General features: G+C 45.6%; 1 protein-coding gene across 6 annotated transcripts in view; it reads left to right on the top strand.

The window, feature by feature from the left end:
* The window catches only part of DHX40 (DEAH-box helicase 40), a 128,358-nt gene that overhangs the window by 82,412 nt on the left and 23,380 nt on the right, over positions 1-22,566 (top strand). For 5 of the 6 annotated variants that reach the window (XM_044286333.1, XM_044286330.1, XM_044286329.1 and 2 more), the window contains 3 exons: positions 14,047-14,161; positions 15,956-16,064; positions 19,335-19,429. In XM_044286333.1, coding sequence (XP_044142268.1) covers positions 14,047-14,161; positions 15,956-16,064; positions 19,335-19,429 — 319 coding nt within the window. Of the gene's footprint in view, positions 1-14,046; positions 14,162-14,563; positions 14,695-15,955; positions 16,065-19,334; positions 19,430-22,566 lie in introns of those variants that run through there. The other variant, XR_006388278.1, reaches the window with a different exon arrangement.

Here is a 22,566-nt window from a genome sequence, read left to right as displayed (position 1 = left end):
CCCATTTATAAGGCAAGAAATCCCACTTATTAAACCTGACAGGGCACACCTGTGAAGTGAAAACCATTTCAGGTGACTACCTCTTTTATTTTTTTTTAACAAATCTTTATTTATTATTTTCATTTCGTATTAAGACATTAATAAAGTGCATGTCTGATTGTAATAATAAATAGTAACATAACAAAATGGTACATCTTTGGTCTGATACAGATTTTCCAAGATTCACATTTGATATCAAAATAATATGTTCTTGATAACATTTAATAGTTTCAATGGCATGTAAGTTACTTTCACAAGAAAAAGAATACATCCAAATGATCCAATCCACCTCCTAATAAAAAGAAGCGGGCGAGTACGCATCAGGGTAACATATCCCTTTCCTTCCCCCCCAATTATTGTCTGAATAGCATCATTACGGATATCAACCTCACCTCCATGTATCCCCTTACCCCAAAAAAACATAGTATATGTCTACCCGTGGCGTTGGCCCCTTTTAATTACTGTCAATTAACACTGGTAGGGGTAGATGTTAACTGAGACGCTGGGGCATTTGAACAGTTAGAACGCCACTTCAGCCATGGATCCCACACACGCAAATGTTTGTCATGTGACAATGATTCCCAACTGGACATCTCCTCCAATAGGCGAATCTCCTGAACTTTATTTATCCAATCTGTTATCCCCGGTGTTTTATTGGTAAGCCAATACATAGGAATCAGCAGTTTTGCCGCAGCTATTAGAGAAGACAACAGGGAATGCTTGGTAAGTATATATTTTTCACTGGACAAGTTTAGTAGTACCATTGATGGGGTCAAAGGCGACGAGGAGGGAACCATGTCTAGGACACATTTAGTAATCGTATCCCAGAATGGGGATATCAAGGGGCAGGTCCACCAGATATGAATTAGAGTGCCTATATTTTCCCTACATCTCCAGCACCGATCCGAATGTGAGGGGTCCATGGTGTGAAGCTTTGCAGGTGTATTATACCACCTGGTAACCAATTTATAAGCGTTCTCTTGGACTCTAATACATCTTGAGTATCCATGAGAGTGACTCAAAATCTTATCTACTATGCCATCATCGAAGGTGACATTCAGATCCTTTTCCCAGTGGGATATAAACCAGGGTCTGTTAGGGCCTACATCGTCTAGTAATTTGTTATATATCCTGGAAACGCATCCTTTTTTGCCCATTTGGTGCAATAACAGTGAGTCGTACCAAGTAGGATCAAGCTTATCAGGGGTACAAGCTAGGTATTGAGTGCAAATTCTCGAAAACTGTAAATAGTGTATGGTTGACCATGGAATGCGAGGGAAATCAGATTTCATGTTTTGAATGGAAGGGACTATCCTATTTTTCAATATATCTCCAATTGCCACAGATCCTAACGCCCTCCACAGACCCAAATCATCTTGGAAACCCTGAACTACCAGGTATGGGATATAGCCAATGGGAGTGAACGGAGAAAGGCAAGGGGAAGAGCGCAAGAGTGTTGATACTTTAGACCATGTGTTCCTGACTCCTCTCAGGAGGTCTAGACCTTTTTTACCCATGTTGTTATTCATTGCTAGTTTAGGGTCCCATAAGGCGGCTACTCTCCCGTGTCCTAATAGGCTCCTGGCCAATCTACAGCCCAGTTTGGTATTCATAGGGTTGCTAATTTCAGAGTGTAATCTGAGTTGAACAGCTCTGTAATATGTAGCCACATCCGGAAGTCCGAAACCTCCCTTAAATATAGGTTTAGTGAGAACCTTATACGCCAACCTGGGTCTGCAGCCACCCCACACAAAAGAGGAAAAAAGGCTACGTATCTTTGCCAAAAATGACTGGGGTAGGGGTATAGGCAAGGCCTGTAGAGTGTACAACAACTTAGGCAGGATGTACGTCTTTAATAAGTTTTTCCTCCCTAACCACGACAGGAAGGGGATCTTTATTTCAGCTAATTGTTGTTTAATACTGGCAAATAGTGGCAAGTAATTTTGGTGAAACAATTGGCCAGGGTCCTTTGTTACGTTAATACCCAGATATTTAATGTGTGAATTGTTCCATGTAAACGGGAATTCCTTCTCAAACTTTTCCACGGATGATTGGGAGATGTTTATACCCAACGCCGTGCATTTGGAAAGATTAATTTTAAAATTAGACAGGGAACCATAGTTATCCAGTTGTCTTAAGAGAGCCGGTAATGCCTCTTCAGGTTCTGTTAGAAATATAAGCATATCATCTGCGAATGCAGCAACAGTGTGCTCATCCCTACCTACTCTAAGGCCTTTAATCATAGGATCCTGTCTCAGAGACTGTATGAATGTCTCTAAGCACATAATAAATAGCGTGGGCGAGAGCGGACATCCTTGACGTGTCCCATTTGTTATCATAAAGGGAGGTGACAAAATACCATTCACTTGCACTTTTGCGGAGGGGTTAGAGTACAAAGACAGCACCGCCCCTACAAATTGAGGGGGTAGGCCAAATTTCAGCAATGAGGCTTTCATGTAATCCCAATCCACTCTATCGAACGCCTTTTCGGCATCTGTGCTGAGAAAAATGAGTTTTTTCCCCTGTTTCAAAGCAAGTTGTTGGGCCTGTAGAACTCTAAAGGTGCTGTCTCTGCACTCCCTGCCCCCCACAAAGCCCGATTGTTCATGGGATATAATCCCTGGAAGTAAAGGGGAGAGCCTAGTGGCCAGAATTTTTGCCCATAATTTCACGTCTGCGTTTAGCAGGGAGATCGGTCTAAAACTAGCTGGGACTTCAATGTCTTTCCCTGGTTTTGGTAGTACAACTATGTGCGCCTCCAACGCCTGTTTGGTTAGTGGGGTCCCATTTAGCAGAGCATTAAATAAATTTACCAGTTGTGGGCCAAGGACAGAAAAAAACTTTTTATAATAAGCCACGGTAAGCCCATCAGGACCCGGGCTCTTGCCCGATGGAGTCGTATTTAGTACCCTTTTCACCTCAGCCAGAGTAACAGGTGTTGTCAGTGATACTTTAGAGGAGTCATTAATGACCGGTAAATTCAATGTCTTTAAGAAATTTTCTATTTCCTCTCTACGTGCTATCTTTGCTTCTTCCTGTTCCTCCCGTCTAAGATTATATAGTTCATGATAATAATCCCTAAAGATTTTTGATATTCTTTGAGTATCTGTCGTAATAGGCCCTACCTGTGACTTCATGCGTTTAATAAAAACTTGGTCATCCCGTTTCTTAATGAGCGCGGACATTATTTTACCTCCCCTATTTCCGTGGACATAATGTTTATGCTTTACTTTCAAGTAGGCCTTAGACGCTTTAGTATTTAACAGTTCCTGTAGTTCTCGTCTCCTAACTATTAATTCTTCAAAATCCTTAAGAGCACTCGAGCGTTTATGTGACGCTTCCAGCCTAGCTATACTACAGGTGACTACCTCTTGAAGCTCATCAAGAGAATGCCAAGAGTGTGCAAAGCAGTAATCAAAGCAAAAGGTGGCTACTTTGAAGAACCTAGAATATGACATATTTTCAGTTGTTTCACACTTTTTTGTTATGTATATAATTCCACATGTGTTAATTCATAGTTTTGATGCCTTCAGTGTGAATTAGGGCTGCACGATATGGGAATTTTGTGCGATTGCGATTAGGGCCCTAAAAATTGCGATAACGATATGCAATGCGATATTTTAAGGGAATTGTGCTAGAGGTCTATTTGCTTGGATTTTCCCATATGAGCCGCTGACGAGGCTGGGTATGACATAGTTATGGGGGATCTGTGGATGACGATGTGTTGTGGGGGATCTGTGGATGGCGCTGTGTTGTGGGGGATCTGTGGATGGAGCTGTGTTGTGGGGATCTGTGGATGGCGCTGTGTTGTGGGGGATCTGTGGATGGCACTGTTATGGGGTGGATCTGTGGAGTACGCTGTTATAGGGGATGTGTGCTATGACACATAGGGCCATGAGGGGGGCCAGCATAAGACATATAGCATCTTATGCTGGTCCCCCTCATGGCCCTATGTGTCCCCTCATGTGTCCTAAACTGCGCACATAACTGGCTTTGCGCGTAAAGTATTTTACTAGTGTGTGTGTGAAACAATCTCTCCTATTGATAACAGGTCCGGCCTCTGTACTCACTGTCACTATGAATGCAATGCACTGCAGCGAGCGGCAGCGAGCTGGCTGGCCGGCGCGTGACTGACGTCATTTAGTAACGCTCCTCCCACTTCAGGAAGCAGGAGCGTTACTAAGTGACGTCAGTCACGCGCCAGCCGGCCAGCTCGCTGCCGTTCGCTGCATTCATAGTGACAGTGAGTACAGAGGCCGGACCTGTTATCAATAGGAGAGAGCTTGTTTCACACACTAGTAAAATACTTTACACGCAAAGGCAGTTATGTGCGCGGGGCCATATCGCATTTGCCGATTATCGCGATTCGATTATTTTTTCGATTTATCGTCCAGCCCTAGTGTGAATCTACAATTTTCATAGTCATGAAAATAAAGAAAACTCTTTGAATGAGAAGGTGTGTCCAAACTTTTGGTCTGTACTGTATGTCTACAAGCATGAATGCTCCCCAGGTGGTTTTCATTATGCACAGATGTATTGACATTACTTTGCTAAACTGTATTTGGATAACTGTTTGAAAACCCAATAAAACCTATTGAATCTTAAATCCTATTAAACCAGGAATACTGCCTGTTAGCATTGATCATGCTGAGTGAGACGTCCCCTGTCAGGTAGCAATTCATTCTGCCTTTTATTCTGATGCGATTTAGGTGTTTGGAGCACCAAGGGACAGGCTTAGTCTCTCAGAGCACTGCTTCACCACCACATTTCCCCTTTAGTCATTCCCTCCCATTGAGTGACAGGGCCAGACATCCTCGCTGTCCTCCTGCCTGACCCTGAAATCTCACACATGCTGGTGAAACTTCAGTTGGCTAATGTGCATTAGATCTCAGTTACTAGAGATGTCGCGAACATAACATTTTTCGTTGGCGAACGCAAATTTCTACAAATGTTCGCGAACGGCGAACGCAAATTTCTACAAATGTTCGCGAATGTGCGAACTGGGTGAAACGCCATTGACTTCTATAGGCAGGCGAATTTTAAAACCCACAGGGACTTTCTGGCCACAATAGTGATGGAAAAGTTGTGGCATGTCGGAGGGGGATCCATGGCAAAACTCCCATGGAAAATTACATAGTTGACGCAGAGTTGGATTTTAATCCATAAAGGGCATAAATCACCTAACAACCAATTTTTTTTTTAACAACGTGGTTTAAAACATCCAGTGTGTGTATATGATCAGGTATGATGTTGTATCGATCAGGTAGTGTAAGGGTTACGCCCGCTTCACAGACATTGACAGACCAAACTCCCCTTTTAATGCACCGCAAACAGTCCATTTGCCCAACCTCAAACTTCCCATTTGCACAAGGTTGGATACCAAGCTAGCCATGTCCCGTCGATGTCATTGAAGGTTTCTTCCTCCACCCAGCCACGTACAGCGCCAAGGGTCCCGGAAAGGTGAATTAAATAGATTTTTCGAATGGGGAGATGGTTAAAAAAATGCTGGCTCCCTCCCCTTTGTTTGAATCCACGCCACGGTCACTGCGTCTGCGCCGTGCAATTTACTGTCACACCCGATAATAGTGCTATTTTCTGTAGTACTATTCTCATCAGTTTAATCCCTGTTAGGTGACATCCCCAATCTGGGGTCCATTTATTAAATTGATTTTTCGAACTGGGAGATGGTTAAAAAAACACTGGCTCCCTCCCCTTTGTTTGAATCCACGCCACGGTCACTGCGTCTGCGCCGTACCATTTTATTGTCACACCCGATATGAGTGCTATTTTCTGTAGTACTATTCTCATCAGTTTAATCCCTGTTACCTCCCATATCAGGGTGGGATTGCCTTTTGTGAAAAAAAATTTAGGCCGGGTACCTTCGACTGCCTTCACAGTGACAGACCAAACCCTGATACACCAAACTGAATTGATTTTAGGAACTGGGAGATGGAAAAAGCAGCTTGGTCGGTCCTCTTACTCCCAAGTTGGGGCACTGCGCGTGCACGGAGCAATGTGCTGTGACACCCTATATGAGTGGTGTCTTAACTAGTACTATTCCTATCAGTTTAATCCCTGTTACGTCCCCTATCCGGGGACGTGTGTCGAATTGATTAACCATTGTCGAATTAACGAACCATTACGACATCCTGGAATAATTTAGTTCTGAGCTTTGTGCTTGATTTGTATTGGAATTGATGGGGATTTTTTAAATTGTCTGCATTATTTCTAATAAACTATTAAGAGACTTTATTATGATTTTTTTATTTTATGTATTAAAAACCCACCCATACAACTTAAAAAATAAAAATATTTTTAAAAAAAAGTTTTTTCTATGAAAAAACATCTAGCCGTCCCGATCACTTTTGGTCTGATCATAATGAAGCAACGGCCTTATCATCTGGGGTGTGGCAACATTGCCAACACACTCATAGAGGTGATGATCGCTTCATTGTGATACGCAAGCCCCTTCACCACAAAAAAGGTAACGATCACGAAAGGGGAATTGACACTTGTATGTGCCTTTTTTTTTGTTTTGTTTTTGCAGCCACAGTGCAGCACCAGAGGCCAGAAAAATTAGGCATGTACACATGCTTGAAAAATAATGTTATTGTTGCAGCCGCTGTTGTAGCAGCGGCCGGAAAAATTGATGTTTTCAAGGCAGAAAGGTGACTAAAACATTGAGGCTTTGAACCCTAGTTGGTGGCGGAGAATTCACGAAAGTCTTATGGTATGCAGACATTAAATACAGCAGCGTGGGGACCATTTTGAGGCCAACGCATGTCATCAGGCCTTTTGTTAGTTAAACGTATCCCCTACTGTCAGTCCCTTTGGGATCCATGCCTCATTCATCTTAATGAAGGTGAGGTAATCAACACATTTTTGACCAAGGCGACTTCTTTTGTCAGTGACAATGCCTCCTGCTGCACTGAAGGTCCTTTCTGACAGGACACTTGAAGCGGGGCATGCCAGAAGTTCTATCGCAAACTGGGATAGCTCAGCCCACAGGTCAAGCCTGCACACCCAGTAGTCAAGGGGTTCATCGCTCCTCAGAGTGTCGATATCTGCAGTTAAGGCGAGGTAGTCTGCCACCTGTCGGTCGAGTCGTTCTCTAAGGCTGGATCCCGAAGGGCTGTGTCGATGTGTAGGACTGAAAAAGCTCTGCATGTCCTCCATCAACAACACATCTGTAAAGCGTCCTGTACTTGCTGCCGTGGTCTTGGTAGGAGGAGGATTACTTTCACCTCTTCCCCAGTTAGATTCCCGTTGTGCTGTGACATCCCCCTTATAAGCTGTGTAAAGCATATTTTTTAGTTTGGTTTTGAACTGCTGCATCCTTTCTGACTTCCGGTAATTTGGTAACATTTCCGCCACTTTCTGCTTATACCGGGGGTCTAGTAGCGTGGCCACCCAGCACAGGTCGTTCTCTTTCATCCTTTTTATACGAGGGTCCCTCAACAGACATGACAGCATGAACGACCCCATTTGCACAAGGTTGGATGCCGAGCTACTCATTTCCCGTTCCTCCTCCTCACTGATGTCATTGGCGGTCTGTTCTTCCCCCCAGCCACGTACAAGACCACGGGTCCCAGATAGGTGACAACAACGAACACCCTGGGATGCCTTCTGTGGTTGGTCTTCCTCCTCCTCAAAGCCACATTCCTCCTCTGACTCCTCTTGCTCATACTCCTCTTGCAGCGTTGCCGCAGGTCCGGCAAGCAATGATGACAAGCCTGTTTCTGGTGGTGATGGTGACCACAACTCTTCCTCTTCCTCTTCACGCTCATCTACAGCCTGATCCAGCACTCTTCGCAGGGCACGCTCCAGGAAGAAAACAAATGGGATGAGGTCGCTGATGGTGCCTTCGGTACGACTGACTAGATTTGTCACCTCCTCAAAAGGACGCATGAGCCTACAGGCATTGCGCATGAGCGTCCAGTAACGTGGCAAAAAAATTCCCAGCTCCGCAGAGGCTGTCCTAGCACCCCGGTCATACAAATACTCGTTGGCGGCTTTTTCTTGTTGGAGCAGGCGGTCGAACATTAGGAGTGTTGAATTCCAACGTGTCGGGCTGTCGCAAATCAAGCGCCTCACTGGCATGTTGTTTCGGCGCTGAATGTCTGAAAAGTGCACCATGGCCGTCTAGGAACGCCTGAAATGGCCACACACCTTCCTGGCCTGCTTGAGGACGTCCTGTAAGCCTGGGTACTTAGACACAAAGCGTTGTACGATGAGATTCAACACATGTGCCATGCACGGCACATATGACAACTTGCCCAAATTCAATGCCGCCAACAAATTGCTTCCATTGTTACACACCACTTTCCCGATCTCCAATTGGTGCGGGGTCAGCCACTGATCCACCTATGCGTTCAGGACGGACAGGAGTGCTGGTCCGGTGTGGCTCTCTGCTTTCAGGCAAGTCAACCCCAAGACAGCGTGACACTGTCGTATCCGGGATGTGGAATAGCCCCTGGGGAGCTGGGGGGATTCAGTTGATGTGCAGCCAGACGCCACAGCAGAAGAGGACTCAGCCGAGGAGGTTATGGAAGAGGATGGAGTAGAGGAGGTGGCAGTAGGCTTGCCTGCAAGTCGTGGCGGTGTCACCAACTCCGCTGCAGAGCCACGCATTCCATGCTTGGCAGCCGTCAGCAGGTTGACCCAATTGCCAGTGTAGGTGATATACGTGCCCTGACCGTGCTTTGCAGATCAGGTATTAGTGGTCAGATGGACCCTTGCCCCAACACTGTATGCCAGAGATGCCATGACTTCCTTTTCAATCACGTGAGTAGAGGTTTGGGATTGCCTTATTAGAAAAAAAAAATCGTCCGGGTACCTTCCATTGTGGTGTCCCAATAGCGACAAATTTTTCGAAGGCATCAGACTCCACCAGCTGGTATGGTAAAAGCTGGCGGGCTAAGAGTTCCGTCAAGCCAGCTGTCAGACGCCGGGCAAGGGGGTGACTCTGTGACATTGGCTTCTTGCGCTCAAACATTTCCTTCACAGACACCTGACTGTGGGCAGATGAGATGGAACTGCTCAAGGTGAGAGGCGGAGTGGCGGGTGGTTGAGAGGGGGCAAGGAGGACAGCAGTGGTTGACGTGGCTGAGGATGCTGGACCAGGAGGAGGATGGTGGCTTTGAGCTTGTGTGCTGCTTCTACTTGTCATCATGTGTTGATCCCATAGGCGTTTGTGATGTGCGATCATGTGCCTTCGCAAAGCAGTTGTACCTAGGTGGTGTTGGATTTCCCACGACTCAGTTTCTTTTGGCGCAGGTTGCAAATGGCATCACTGTTGTCAGAGGCAGACACACAAAAAAAATGCCACACTGCTGAGCTTTGCAATGATGGCATTCTGGTGGTGGCAACAGCATGCGTTGATTGGCGTGCTGTCTGGCTGATTCCTTGCGACGACCTCCCCCTGCTTCCAACTTGTCTCCTCCTTCTCTCTGTCTCCTCCTTCTCTCTGTCTCCCCTTCTGAACTTTCCCCCTCTTCTTCTTCTCTTCGAGCAGGCACCCACGTGGCATCCACATACACATCGTCATCATCAACCACTTCACTTGTATCTGACACCTCAGCAAAGGAAGCAGCAGCGGGTACAACATCATCATCATCATCATCACACTGTACGTCCATGTGTGTAATGCTGCCTGAGACATATCCCTGTTATCTACATCCCCTGGCAATAATGGTTGCGCATCACTAATTTCATCCAACTGATGTGTAAATAACTCCTCTGAGGCATCAAGTGAAGCAGCTGCGGTGGTAGTGGTGGTGGTGGCGGCGGGAGAGTGGTAACTTGAGAGCAGGTGATCAAAGCTGAGCTGGAGGAGGATGGTGCGTCAAGGTTCTTAGCAGAAGCTGTTGAAGATTGGGTGTCCTGTGTAAGCCAGTCATCTATTTTCTCTGAATTTTTTGGGTTCAGGGTACGTGGCCTCTGAACACTGGGCATTATTCCAGGGCCAGTGGAAATCACAGCACCACGAACACGACGGCCCCTGCGGCGTGGCCTGCCTCTGCCTGTCATCTTTTATTAGATACAGTGGGATGCGAAAGTTTGGGCAACCTTATTAATCATCATGATTTTCCTGTATACATCGTTGGTTGTTACAATAAAAAATGTCAGTTAAATATATCATATAGGAGACACACACAGTGATATTTGAGAAGTGAAATGAAGTTTATTGGATTTACAGAAAGTCTGCTATAATTGTTTAAACAAAATTAGGCAGGTGCATAAATTTGGGCACCACAAAAAAGAAATGAAATCAATATTTAGTAGATCCTCCTTTTGCAGAAATTACAGCCTCTAAACGCTTCCTGTAGGTTCCAATGAGAGTCTGGATTCTGGTTAAAGGTATTTTGGACCATTCCTCTTTACAAAACATCTTTAGTTCATTCAGGTTTGATAGCTTCCGAGCATGGACAGCTCTCTTTAAGTCATACCACAGATTTTCAATTATATTCAGGTCTGGGGAGTGAGATGGCCATTCCAGAACGTTGTACTTGTTCCTCTGCATAAATGCCTTAGTGAATTTTGAGCAGTGTTTAGGGTCGTTGTCTTGTTGAAAGATCCAGCCTCGGCGCAGCTTCAGCTTTGTCACTAATTCCTGGACATTGGTCTCCAGAATTTGCTGATACTGAGTGGAATCCATGCGTCCCTCAACTTTGACAAGATTCCCAGTCCCTGCACTGGCCACACAGCCCCACAGCATGATGGAACCACCACCATATTTTACTGTAGGTAGCAGATGTTTTTCTTGGAATGCTGTGTTCTTTTTCCTCCATGCATAACGCCCCTTGTTATGGCCAAATAACTCAATTTTAGTTTCATCAGTCCACAGCACCTTATTCCAGAATGAAGCTGGCTTGTCCAAATGTGCTTTAGCCCACCTCAAGCGGCACTTTTTGTGCTGTGGGCGGAGAAAAGGCTTCCTCTGCATCACTCTCGCATACAGCATCTCCTTTTGTAAAGTGCGCCGAATGGTTGAACGATACACAGTGATTCCATCTGCAGCAAGATGATGTTGTAGATCTTTGGTGCTGGTCTGTGAGTTGACTCTCACCATTCGTCTCTTCTGTCTATCCGAGATTTTTCTTGGTCTACCACTTCGAGTCTTAACTTGAACTGAGCCTGTGGTCTTCCATTTCCTCAATATGTTCCTAACTGTGGAAACAGACAGCTGAAATCTCTGAGACAGCTTTCTGTATCCTTCCCCTAAACCATGATGGTGAACAATCTTTGTCTTCAGGTCATTTCAGAGTTGTTTTGAGACTCCCATGTTGCTACTCTTCAGAGAAAATTAAAAGAGGAGGGAAACTTACAATTGACCCCCTTAAATACTCTTTCTCATAATTGGATTCACCTGTGTATGTAGGTCAGGGGTCACTGAGCTTACCAAGCCAATTTGAGTTCAAATAATTAGTTCTAAAGGTTTTGGAATCAATAAAATGACAACAGTGCCCAAATTTATGCACCTGCCTAATTTTGTTTAAACAATTAATTATAGCACACTTTCTGTAAATCCAATAAACTTCATTTCACTTCTCAAATATCACTGTGTGTGTATCCTATATAATATATTTAACTGACATTTTTTATCGTAACAACTAACGATTTATACAGGAAAATCATGACGATTAACAAGGTTGCCCAAACTTTCGCATCCCACTGTTAGTGTTACAATGCGTGCAAGGTACTGTGCCACCCTATATAAGTGGTGGGCATTGGGCACAGTACAGTCTGTGTGGGCCTTTTTATCTGCAAGGTATTTGAGTGAATGACACCCTGTAACGGTATGAGTGCAGGCCTAGCCACTAGCCAGTGGGCACAATACAGTATGTGTTGGCCTGACACACACGGGCTTGCAAATGTGATTAGATCACAGAAAAATTTTAAATATAATTTTTTTTTCTGCAAGGTATTTGAGTGAATGATACCCTGTAACGGTATGAGTGCAGGCCTAGCCACTAGCCAGTGGGCACAATACAGTATGTGTGGGCCTGACGCACACAGGCTTGCAAATGTGATTAGATCACAGAAAAATTTAATTTTTTTTTTTTTCTGCAATGTATTTGAGTGAATGACACCCTGTAACGGTATGAGTGCAGGCCTAGCCACTAGCAGTATACAGTATGTGTGGGCCTGACACACACGGGCTTGCAAATGTGATTTATGTCACAGAAAAATATTAAATATAATTTTTTTTTTATCTGCAAGGTATTTTCTGTCACACCATGTATGAATGGTGTGCACACAGTGCTGTCTGTGACTGAGCCTGCAGCCTCTCACACACGGGCAGCCAGGCAACTGCAATATATATATATATATATATATATATATATATATAAAAAATAAAAAGCAGACTGATGTACCAGCCCTGAAAAGGGCTTTTTGGAGTGCTGTCAGGACGCTGTCCTTACAGCAGATGAGTCTGTGGACACAGAACACGCTTTCCCTATTAGATCAGCAGCAGCAGCACTCTCCCTCCTCTCACTGTGAATGCAGTTTCTGAATGAATCTAAAATGGATGCTGTCCAGGAGGTGGGAGGGTCTGCTGCTGATTGGCTGGAATGTGTCTGCTGACTGTGAGGTACAGGGTCAAAGTTTACTCAGTGATGATGTATAGGGGGCGGACCGAACATCGCATATGTTCGCCCGCAGTGGCGAACGCGAACAAGCTATGTTCGCCGGGAACTATTCGCCGGCGAATAGTTCGGGACATCACGATCATTAACCTGTCCTCGTTGTTGAGATCTAAACTGTGCATTTGCCACTTGAACTCTCACTGATGCATTCATGAGATTTCAGGATCAGGCAGGTGGAAATTGAGGATGCCTGGCCCTGTCACTCAATGGGAAGAAGCGGCATAGGGCGTAAAGTAGTCCAAGGGACTAGGCCCACCCCTCGGTGCTCTGAACACCTAATTAGCTAAAGCATAAAAGTACACATTTCTCGAAAACTGCACAAAGAATTGTTAAAAGACAGTTGTCAGTTCACTCTGCATGATCAACCCTAAGGGGCAGTATGTCTGGTTTAAAGGGTTTCTACCATCAGAATTACTGTTATGTAGCTGACTGACAAAAGCGATGTGCTAATGTCAGCAGTACATAACAGTATGTTTTTTACATTTCTCCCTGCAGCCGTTTTGCTAAAATACACACTTTTATAACATGCTAATGAGCCTCTAGGTGCTATGTGGGCGTAGGTTCAGTACCTAGAGGCTCCGTCTACTCGCCCTTTATCCCGCCCAGGTCCTCCGTTCTGCCCGCCCCGCTTTTCTTGATTGATGTCACGGTTCGCAGCATCGCTAACGAAATCCCGTGCCTACGCTGTCCACTTCTGTATTCGGCGCAGGCGCAGTGAGTGAATGATGTGCTCCTGGTGCCAGATTCCTCACTGCGCCTGCGCCGACTACGTCACAGTGAGGAAGCCGGCACCAGGAGAGCGGCCTACTACGCCTGCGCTGACTACAGAAGTGAACAGCGCAGGCGCAGAATTTCCTCATCGATGCATGGAACTTGGACATCAATCAAGAGGAGCGGGCGGTCAGACCCTATGATGCGACATCATCTAACTGCTCTTGTCCCAAGGGGTTCTGTCGGGGGGAGGGGGGATTGGGGGACAGTGTTCTGTCTGTGGTTAAACTTGAAAATCTTTAATAAAAATTATCTGATTTAAAAAAAAAAGAGGAGCGGAGCGGGCAGAACGGAGGACCTGGGTGGGATAAAGGGTGAGTAGACGGGGTCCCTAGGTGCTGAATCTACGCCCACATAGCCCCTAGAGGCTCATTAGCATATTATACAAGTGTGTATTTTAGCAAAACGGCTGCAGGGAGAAATGTAAAAAACATACTGTTATGTACTGCTGACATTAGCACATCGCTTTTGTCAGTCAGCTACATAACAGTAATTCTGATGGTAGAAACCCTTTAATAGGCTTGATAATGCTGACAGATGTTCTTTCCTTATATAATAAAAAACGGAAATTTTTTATTTATTTTAGGAATAACTCAGAAACAAAAGGAAGTTGAAAAAAGTCACAAAACATTATCAGAAATGGCTGGAGGAGACAATGACTTTGCTACTCTTATTTCCATTTTTGAAGAGTGCAAGTCTAGGTAAGTGTAAAGACAGCCCCTCACCACAGTGCTGTTTTTCTTCATTTTTGGAGCAATCATCATTTCATCATATGATAAATCCATTCTGCTTTATGCACTTCTCTTCCAGTAGCTTATGCTGAACTGTTCTGCCCATGTCCAATCCGATGGCCCCTGCCGTCCTCGGTATACATGCAGCTCATCACATTGCTTCTAAGCATACTTCTACAGCCAGTCACTGGCCTCAACGGTCTAGCGCTGTACATACAGACAGGAAAGCTGAGGCCTGTGATTGGCTGCATCTGTCACCTTGTTTGATGGCATCTGATCAGCTGCACAGAAGTAGAAAAGAGGCTAGTGTTGGGAAATATGATCCGTGACATCTTTTAAAGTGGTTTTATTGGACCTTTATTTCATTACCAGTCCTCTTAGGACACTCACCGTTCAGCAGAACCATCCTAAGAACAGACTATCAGGGGCGGATTGGCCAGGGAAATTTTCCAGTGGGCCGATGGCCAGGGGGCCACAAAGCCTTCTTGATGGCCTCAGACCAGGTACATAATGATCTGATGCTCAACGACCGCAGGTGCCTCCCTGAACTAAACTGTGATACAGTTGAGTACTGTGGTTGGGGAGGCAGTATTTTGTGTTGCCCTGTGGTATTTGGTTTTGCTGGGGCGGTATTCTGTGCTGCACTACAGTATTGCAGGTACCGCCTACTTCTGTTGTCCCTGCCTACTTGTTTTTTCCCTTCTTCTGTCAATTTGGACCCAACTACAACATGGGGCCACTTTTAGTTTTTTTTTTCCCCAGGGCCACTGTCACCAACCTGACCGGTTTTAAACCGATCACATAGTTCAGTGGGACACAAAGACATGACACAGATGTTACCTTTTATTTTGTTTTTCAGATCATCCAAATCACCCAAAAAGTAGTTTTTATTATATGCTAATGAGCCGTCGCAAGTGCCCAGGGGCAGAGAGTTTGCTGAAAGTGCCCAAGTTCCCCTGCTTCATTTGCTCCCAACTCCGCCCCTCAGTAAACTCCGGCCAGCCCTGTGGCTCTGTGACATCATATATCCCTATAGACCGTTCGCGCATCGCTGCTGGGCCCGGGCATGCGCAGTGTTCTGCCCACAGTGGGAAGAGGCACAGAGATATGCAGTGCGCATGCGCCAGTTACTGGTGTAAAATCGGCGCATGCGCACTGCATATCTCTGTGCCACTGCGATGCACGAAAGGCCTATAGGGAAATATGATGTCACAGAGCCACAGGGCTGGCCGGAGTTTACTGAGGGGCGGAGTTGGGAGCGAATGAGGCAGGGGAACTTGGGCACTTTCAGCAAACTCTCTGCCCCTGGGCTCTTGCGACGGCTCATTAGCATATCATAAAAACTACTTTTTGGCTGATTTGGATGTTCTGAAAAACAAAATAAAAGGTAACATCTGTGTCATGTCTTTGTGTCCCACTGAACTATGTGATCGGTTTAAAACCGGTGAGGTTGGTGACAGTGGCCCTGGGAAAAAAAAACTAAAAGTGGCCCCATGTTGTAGTTGGGTCCAAATTGACAGAAGAAGGGAAAAAACAAGTAGGCAGGGACAACAGAAGTAGGCGGTACCTGCAATACTGTAGTGCAGCACAGAATACCGCCTCAGCAAAACCAAATACCACAGGGCAGAGTTTTACATGCTTGCCTCAGAATTTCGTCACTCATTTTTCTATTGGTATAAAATAATCTTATGAGAGAATACATAGAAAGTCATGCTGGCTTTTACTTACATTATTATAACATATGATGATATATTTTTTTCCCAGTAACAATCCTGTTTTGTGGTGTCGTAAACATTCTGTTCACTGGAGAGCTGTAAAATCTGCTTTCAGTGTGGAAAAGCAGCTTAAAGATATTACAGATAGGCTCAAACAGGTTTGTACTTTGATTTCTGTAATTAGCTCCAAAATCTCCATCCTTCTCCCTTTCGGTCACTCTCATATAATGTATAAATTTCCTTTAAGGCCTCCTGCACACGACCGTTGTGTGCACCCGTGGCCGTTGTCCCGTTTAACGTGTTTTTCTGCGGTCCCATTGACTTTCAATGGGTCCGTGGAAAAATCGGAAGCTGCACCGTTTGGCAGCCGCATCCGTGATCCGTGTTTCCTGGCCGTGAAAAAAATATGACCTGTCCTATTTTTTTCACGGCCAACGGTTCACGGACCCATTCAAGTTAATGGGTCCGTGAAAATCACGGATGCACACAAGATTGTCATCCGCGTCCGTGATCCGTGTCCGTTTTTTCCTATCATTTCAATGGCAAACTTGACTTAGATTTTTTTTTCATTTTTCATGTCCGTGGATCTTCCAAAAATCAAGGAAGACCCACGGACGAAAAAACGGTCACGGACCTACGGACCCCGTTTTTGCGGACCTTAAAAAAAAAAACGGTTGTGTGCATGAGGCCTAATGCTGTCGTGCCCAACCATGTCTCGTCTGAGGGCCGCACTATACATGGTATAAATTTAGCTGGTCAGAACCAGGTAGCTTTGCCAGAAAGAAATGCAAACACTGTGAGGGGGCACGTGTGAGCATTACTACTGTAAAGGGTCAAATATCTGGGCATTTTTTCTGTGAAGGGGCATATCTGGACATTACCACTGTGAAGGGGGCACATCTGAGCATTACCACTGTGAAAGGGGCACATCTGGACATTTTGTAGTAGTAATACCCTCTGTGCCCCCTTTACAGTAGTAATGCCCTCTGTGCCCCCTCCATAGTTATAATGCCCATTGTGCCCCCTTAATAGTAATAATGCCCTCTGTGTCCCTTTGTAGTAGTAATGCCCTCTGTGCCCCCTTCACAGTAATAATGCCCTGACACACACACACACCACAGTGGGTGCTTTTTTTTTTTTTTAAACTGAAGCAGCAGCAGGCTCAGCTCGGCTACAGTGTATATTTGCACACACACTGTCTGTGACACACAACACTGGTGGTCACTTAAATTCACTACAAGGCACACAGCCGTTTTCAGGAGGACAGAGAGGAGCACTGGATCGAGCGAGCAGCTGCAAAGATGGAATTTTTTTTCCTACATGGAAGAAAGTGAGCTGCAGCTGGCGGTGAGCATACAAGTGAGTGAGATAGATGCGGGCACACTCCCTGACTCAGAGCACGCACGCACGCTACTTCATAGGCTGATCCCGCCGCTGGTGAGGCGCTCCCCACGTAACCTTCCCTCCTCTGTCTCTGTCACTGCTGGCTGCGCTCATCCCGCCTGATCCATTCAGTTAATGATTCACTGAATTGCAATGGCAGGCCGAGATGTTCTCTCACTCACAGTTCGCTGCCTGATGCCGGCGGCACTGCACCCCCTGTATAGCTGACAGTGCCGCAATCTCTGCCTTTGGTCACTGCACGGGCCGCATGACACAGCTTCGCGGGCCGGATTTGGCCCGTGGGCCGTAGGTTGGGCAATACTGCTTTAATGTATACATGGACCAATATGCATACTTACTTTGGTCAGCATTAATTGGGACATACAGAAATAAAAGTGCTACAGCAGGCTCTACAGAGGGGACATCAGGAAACGCATCTGTATGGATATGCTGAGTCTGCTTACACACACATCCATACAGCTTCTATAGATATACAGTCAATGCACAGCCATAAACACTGCTTACATTGTGGTCTCTTAAAAAGCATGTCTATACAGGTGGCCTTTGTAAACATGCATAAGTAAATGAACACGCTGGGGGAGATTTACTAATTCTGGCTCAGTATACCCCAAAAAACTATTGTACATGTCTTGTGCCAGATTTATTATTTGTTTTAGACAAAGAAAATGGGCATATAGTTGCGCCAAATGCTACTAAATATTGGTCGAAAGTAAGCCAGCCAGAAGATGGCAAAAAGAACAGAAAAATGTCTAACATGCCTAGCAGGATGTCTATCACACAGCAGAAGCCATAGTGATATGTTTGATGCATTTTCTGCTTGCCTGGTCTAGTTCTTAGCTGTCTGCAGTTAAGAGAATTGCCCCACAAAAAAATATTCAACATTTTTCAAACCAGCACCTGAATCTGAATACTTTTGTAATTGCATGTAATTAAAAATTGAGTATAGCCACTGAGCTATTTACTGAAATATATCTGTATAGCGCCATCTGCTGTTTGCCCCTTTTGCCACCTACTGTCCTGCTTATTCAGATGGAAGCACATGCTCAGTTACATCCTTCAACTGCCACCAGCTGCAATAGAAAGGACATGTCCCTGAGAAAGGACACACCCCTTGAGAATGCACATCCCCAGAGCTGCCAGCTTGAACTAAATTTAGCAGAACAATGGATGGGTAGATTTGTGGTTCCATGTGATGTACAGGGCTGGTTCTTTTATGTACTATGTGATATCAGATTTTAATTTTTTACATTTACAACTCATTAGTTTCTATGAGGCCTCAAAAAATGTGGACAGCACACAGATGTCATCCACAGATCCCCCACCAGGGTCATCCACAGATCCCCCACCAGGGTCATCCACAGATCCCCCACCAGGGTCATCCACAGATCCCCCACCAGGGTCATCCACAGATCCCCCACCAGGGTCATCCACAGATCCCCCACCAGGGTCATCCACAGATCCCCCACCAGGGTCATCCACAGATCCCCCACCATGGTCCCACAGATCCCCCACCAGGGTCATCCACAGATCCCCCACCAGGGTCACCCCCACCAGGGTCATCCACAGATCCCCCACCAGTGTCATCCACAGATCCCCTCCCCGCCCAGTGCTGCCTCCTAGCTAATTTATTCACTTCACTTGCCTCTGTGTAATTGCAGAGAAGCGCCTTAATCTCGCACAGGCGCATTGGCAGAGGCATCGTTGAACGAGGTGCGCTGGAAGACGGCGCATGCACACTTCGAATGACAATGCCTCTGCCAGTGCGCCTGTGCGAGATTACATAGAGGCAAGTGAATAAATTAGCTAGGAGCCGGCGCCTCCAGCAAGAGTGCGCTCTACGCGGCGGCGTACCTTGCTTATGAGTAGCACCGGCGCTGCAAGGGGGGCATGGTTCCCCTGAATGGTGGCTTATGTGCTTAGGTAATAAGTTGTTATGCTGGGATAATCCCTTTAAAGAAATGTATATGGAAACTTCTATATGTGTTTAAATCGAATACCTGTAATACCCCTCTGTATGTACGTAGCTGAAACATTTTCCAGTGGAAAAGAGTGATATACCCAAGACTGAGTTGCTTCAGCGATGTCTGTGTGCTGGATTTTTTTCCAATGTGGCAAGAAGGTAAGACCATGCACATTATTATTTAGCATGCCAATCTCATAACATGCTAGACACATAAATGATATTCCACCTGCATGTTTTATTTATTGAACCATAAGTTTTATTAAATTCTATTAAGAATTTTCACATTATTTCTTTGCAAATACATACTGTAATGCCATGGGCTCCTATGACCAGTTTTAAAGAGAGGCAGGGACACAACAAAGTCACTTCAACACAGTTTATTGCTTGTTTCAGCCAACTTGGTGCTCTTTCACACGAGTGGATGCCGTGCGGGTAATCCGCTGCGTGAAAGACAGCCAAGCCCCGTTCTGGACAGCAGAGACACGGAGCATTAACATGATTGATAATGCTACATGCCTCTCTCTGATCTTTTTACTACAAAATCACGGTGACAACTTTATCTCACTGTGATTTTGTAGTAAAAAGATCACAGAGAGGCACGGAGCATTATCAATCATGTTAATGCTCCGTGTCTATGCTGTCCAGAGCGCGACTTGGCACTCTTTCACGCAGCAAATTACCCGCACGGCACCCGCTCGTGTAAAAGAGCCCTTATAGTTTAGTTCAGCCGGGACAAGTAATCAGTTCATGTCATCCACAATAAAGTCAAGCAGTTTCGGGGCTCCTTTAGAAGTGTCCACAGGCTTGTATTTGCTTCACATGCGCCTTCCAGCTTGTGATCTGCATCCTCTCACACAACAGACACACCCTGCCTCATGCTGCTGACTTTTAAGCACAATCGTGGACATGGGCCACGTATAAACCCCAGAGTGGATCGTGGGGAGTAAGCACCCACCCTGCTCTTTGCTTACTCCCAGGAAAAACCAGGCCCGGATTAGCTGTTACCAGCTATACTAGGTAACAACAGTGTCCACTATCTATCTTAGTGGACACTATAGCTTCTGGCTTCCACTCCACTTGGTGGCACGTCTCAGGTGCACCACAGCAAACCACAATACGTATCTCCTTAATAGGTTTCCTGCACCATTCTGGGAGATACATACCTTCCCTCATATATGAGTCATGTCCCTGCCTCACATACACCTCCCCCTATGTTCAAACCTGTGGGGGTGAACATTTGCACCAAAACATGATGCTCGTGACAGGGCATCCACATTACCCTGTAGTTTTCCCGCTCAATGTTCCACCAAGAAATTTAAATTCTGTAAGGAGAGAAACCACCTGGTAACCCGAGCATTTCTTTCCTTGGAATTTCTCATCCAGACCAACGGTGACTGGTCTGTCACCAGGCGAAAATCTCGCCCCAATTTTGAATGGGCTCGACTTTGTTTATTTGAAGTTTGATAATCCCACACCCAATCACGTACTCCAAATAACAAGCCTCTTCTGATAATCCCACAGCCAATCATGTACCCCTAATAACAAGCCTCTTTTAGTCCTATGGTACACTTTGGAGGATTTGCAGTCAAGCCCGCATCTCGGAGTGAGTCCACAACTGCCTGCACATGGGACAAATGAGGCTGCTAGTCGCTACTATGGATAATGATATCCACCAAGTAGGCGGATGCTGACTTCCGATGAGATTTTAAGACCATGTCCATTAGCCTCTGGAACGTGGCGGGGGCCCCATGTAACCCAAAAGTCAAAACGACATAGTGATAAAGTCCCTCTGGTGTGACAAAGGCGGTCTTTTCCTTTGCGGACTCTGTCAGAGGTACCTGCCAGTAACCCATGGTTAAATCCAGCATCATAAAGTACTGGGCCTGGCCCAGTCTTTCAATCAACTCGTCAACCCGGGGCATTGGATAAAGGTCGAACTTCTACACTTCAATTAATTTCCGTAAATCGTTACAAAATCGTAAAGATCCGTCCGGCTTTGTAATCAACACAATGGGACTAGCCCACTCACTCTTGGATTCCTCGATAACTCCTAGCCTAAGCATCTTCTGTACCTCTTTTGTAATGGCTTGTCTCTGGGCCTCTGGTACACGGTATGGTTTCACTCGTACCCTTACCCGCGGCTCGGTGACAATGTCATGCTGGACCACCGATGTACGACTGGGCTTTTCTGAAAAGACATCAGTATTCTGCTGCACTAACTTCCTGACCTTCTGTTTTTGTTGTTTGGACAGGGTTTCTGTTATTTTTACTCCGACCTCTGTCTGGACTGATGTTATAGGGTCTACACTAGTCCCAACCAACGCCTCAGTGGCCCACAGGAATTCTCGGTCCTTCCACGCCTTTAGAAAGTTTACGTGATATACCTGTTCTGATTTTCTCTGCCCAGGCTGATACATTTTATAATTAACTTCGACCACTCTTTCCCGAAATTCATAGGGCCCTTGCCACTTGGCCAGAAACTTACTCTCAGCAGTGGGTAAAAGCACAAGAACTCTATCTCCTGGGGAAAAGGTCCTGACTGTGGCCTTTCTGTTATACCCACGGCTCTGAGCTGCCTGAGCCTCTACTAGATGTTATCTCACAATGGGCATTACTGATGCAATCCTGTCCTGCATATCTGTAATGTGCGCTATTACACTCTTATGGGGAGTAGGCTCCTGCTCCCATGTCTCTTTGGCAATGTCCAGCAGGCCTCTGGGATGTCTGCCATATAACAGTTTGAACGGGGAAAACCCTGTTGAGAGCTGGGGTACCTCTCGGATAGCGAACATCAAATAAGGCAACAACATATCCCAGTCCTTCCAATCTTGAGATACTACCCTTTTTAACATACTCCTTGGGGTTTTATCAAACCTTTCCACCAGCCCATCTGTTTGGGGGTGGTACACTGATGTGCGTAACTGCTTGATTTGAAGCAGGTTGCACAACTTTTTTGTCACTTTAAACATAAAAGGAGTACCTTGATCCATAAGGAACTCTTTGGGCAACCCAATATGGCAAAACATTGCAAATAGATCCCTGGCAATAAATTTGAATGAGGTATGGCGGAGAGGAATGGCCTCCGGATACCGAGTCGCATAGTTCAACATCACTAATATGTGCTGGTGGTCCCGGGCCGACTTTACCACATGCCCCACAAGATCCATAGCGATCCGCTCAAAAAGTACCTCTATAATGGGAAGAGGTACCAGTGAACTATGGAAATTTACTTTGGGAGCAGTAATCTGACACTCTGGACACAACTCGCGAAACCTCCTAACCTCATCATAGAC

This window comes from Bufo gargarizans, chromosome 3 (assembly GCF_014858855.1).
Source record: "Bufo gargarizans isolate SCDJY-AF-19 chromosome 3, ASM1485885v1, whole genome shotgun sequence".
In the NCBI taxonomy this organism is placed as follows: Eukaryota; Metazoa; Chordata; class Amphibia; order Anura; family Bufonidae; genus Bufo; species Bufo gargarizans.
Note: the sequence above shows the minus strand (reverse complement) of the source record. Positions and strands in the feature narration are given on the sequence as shown.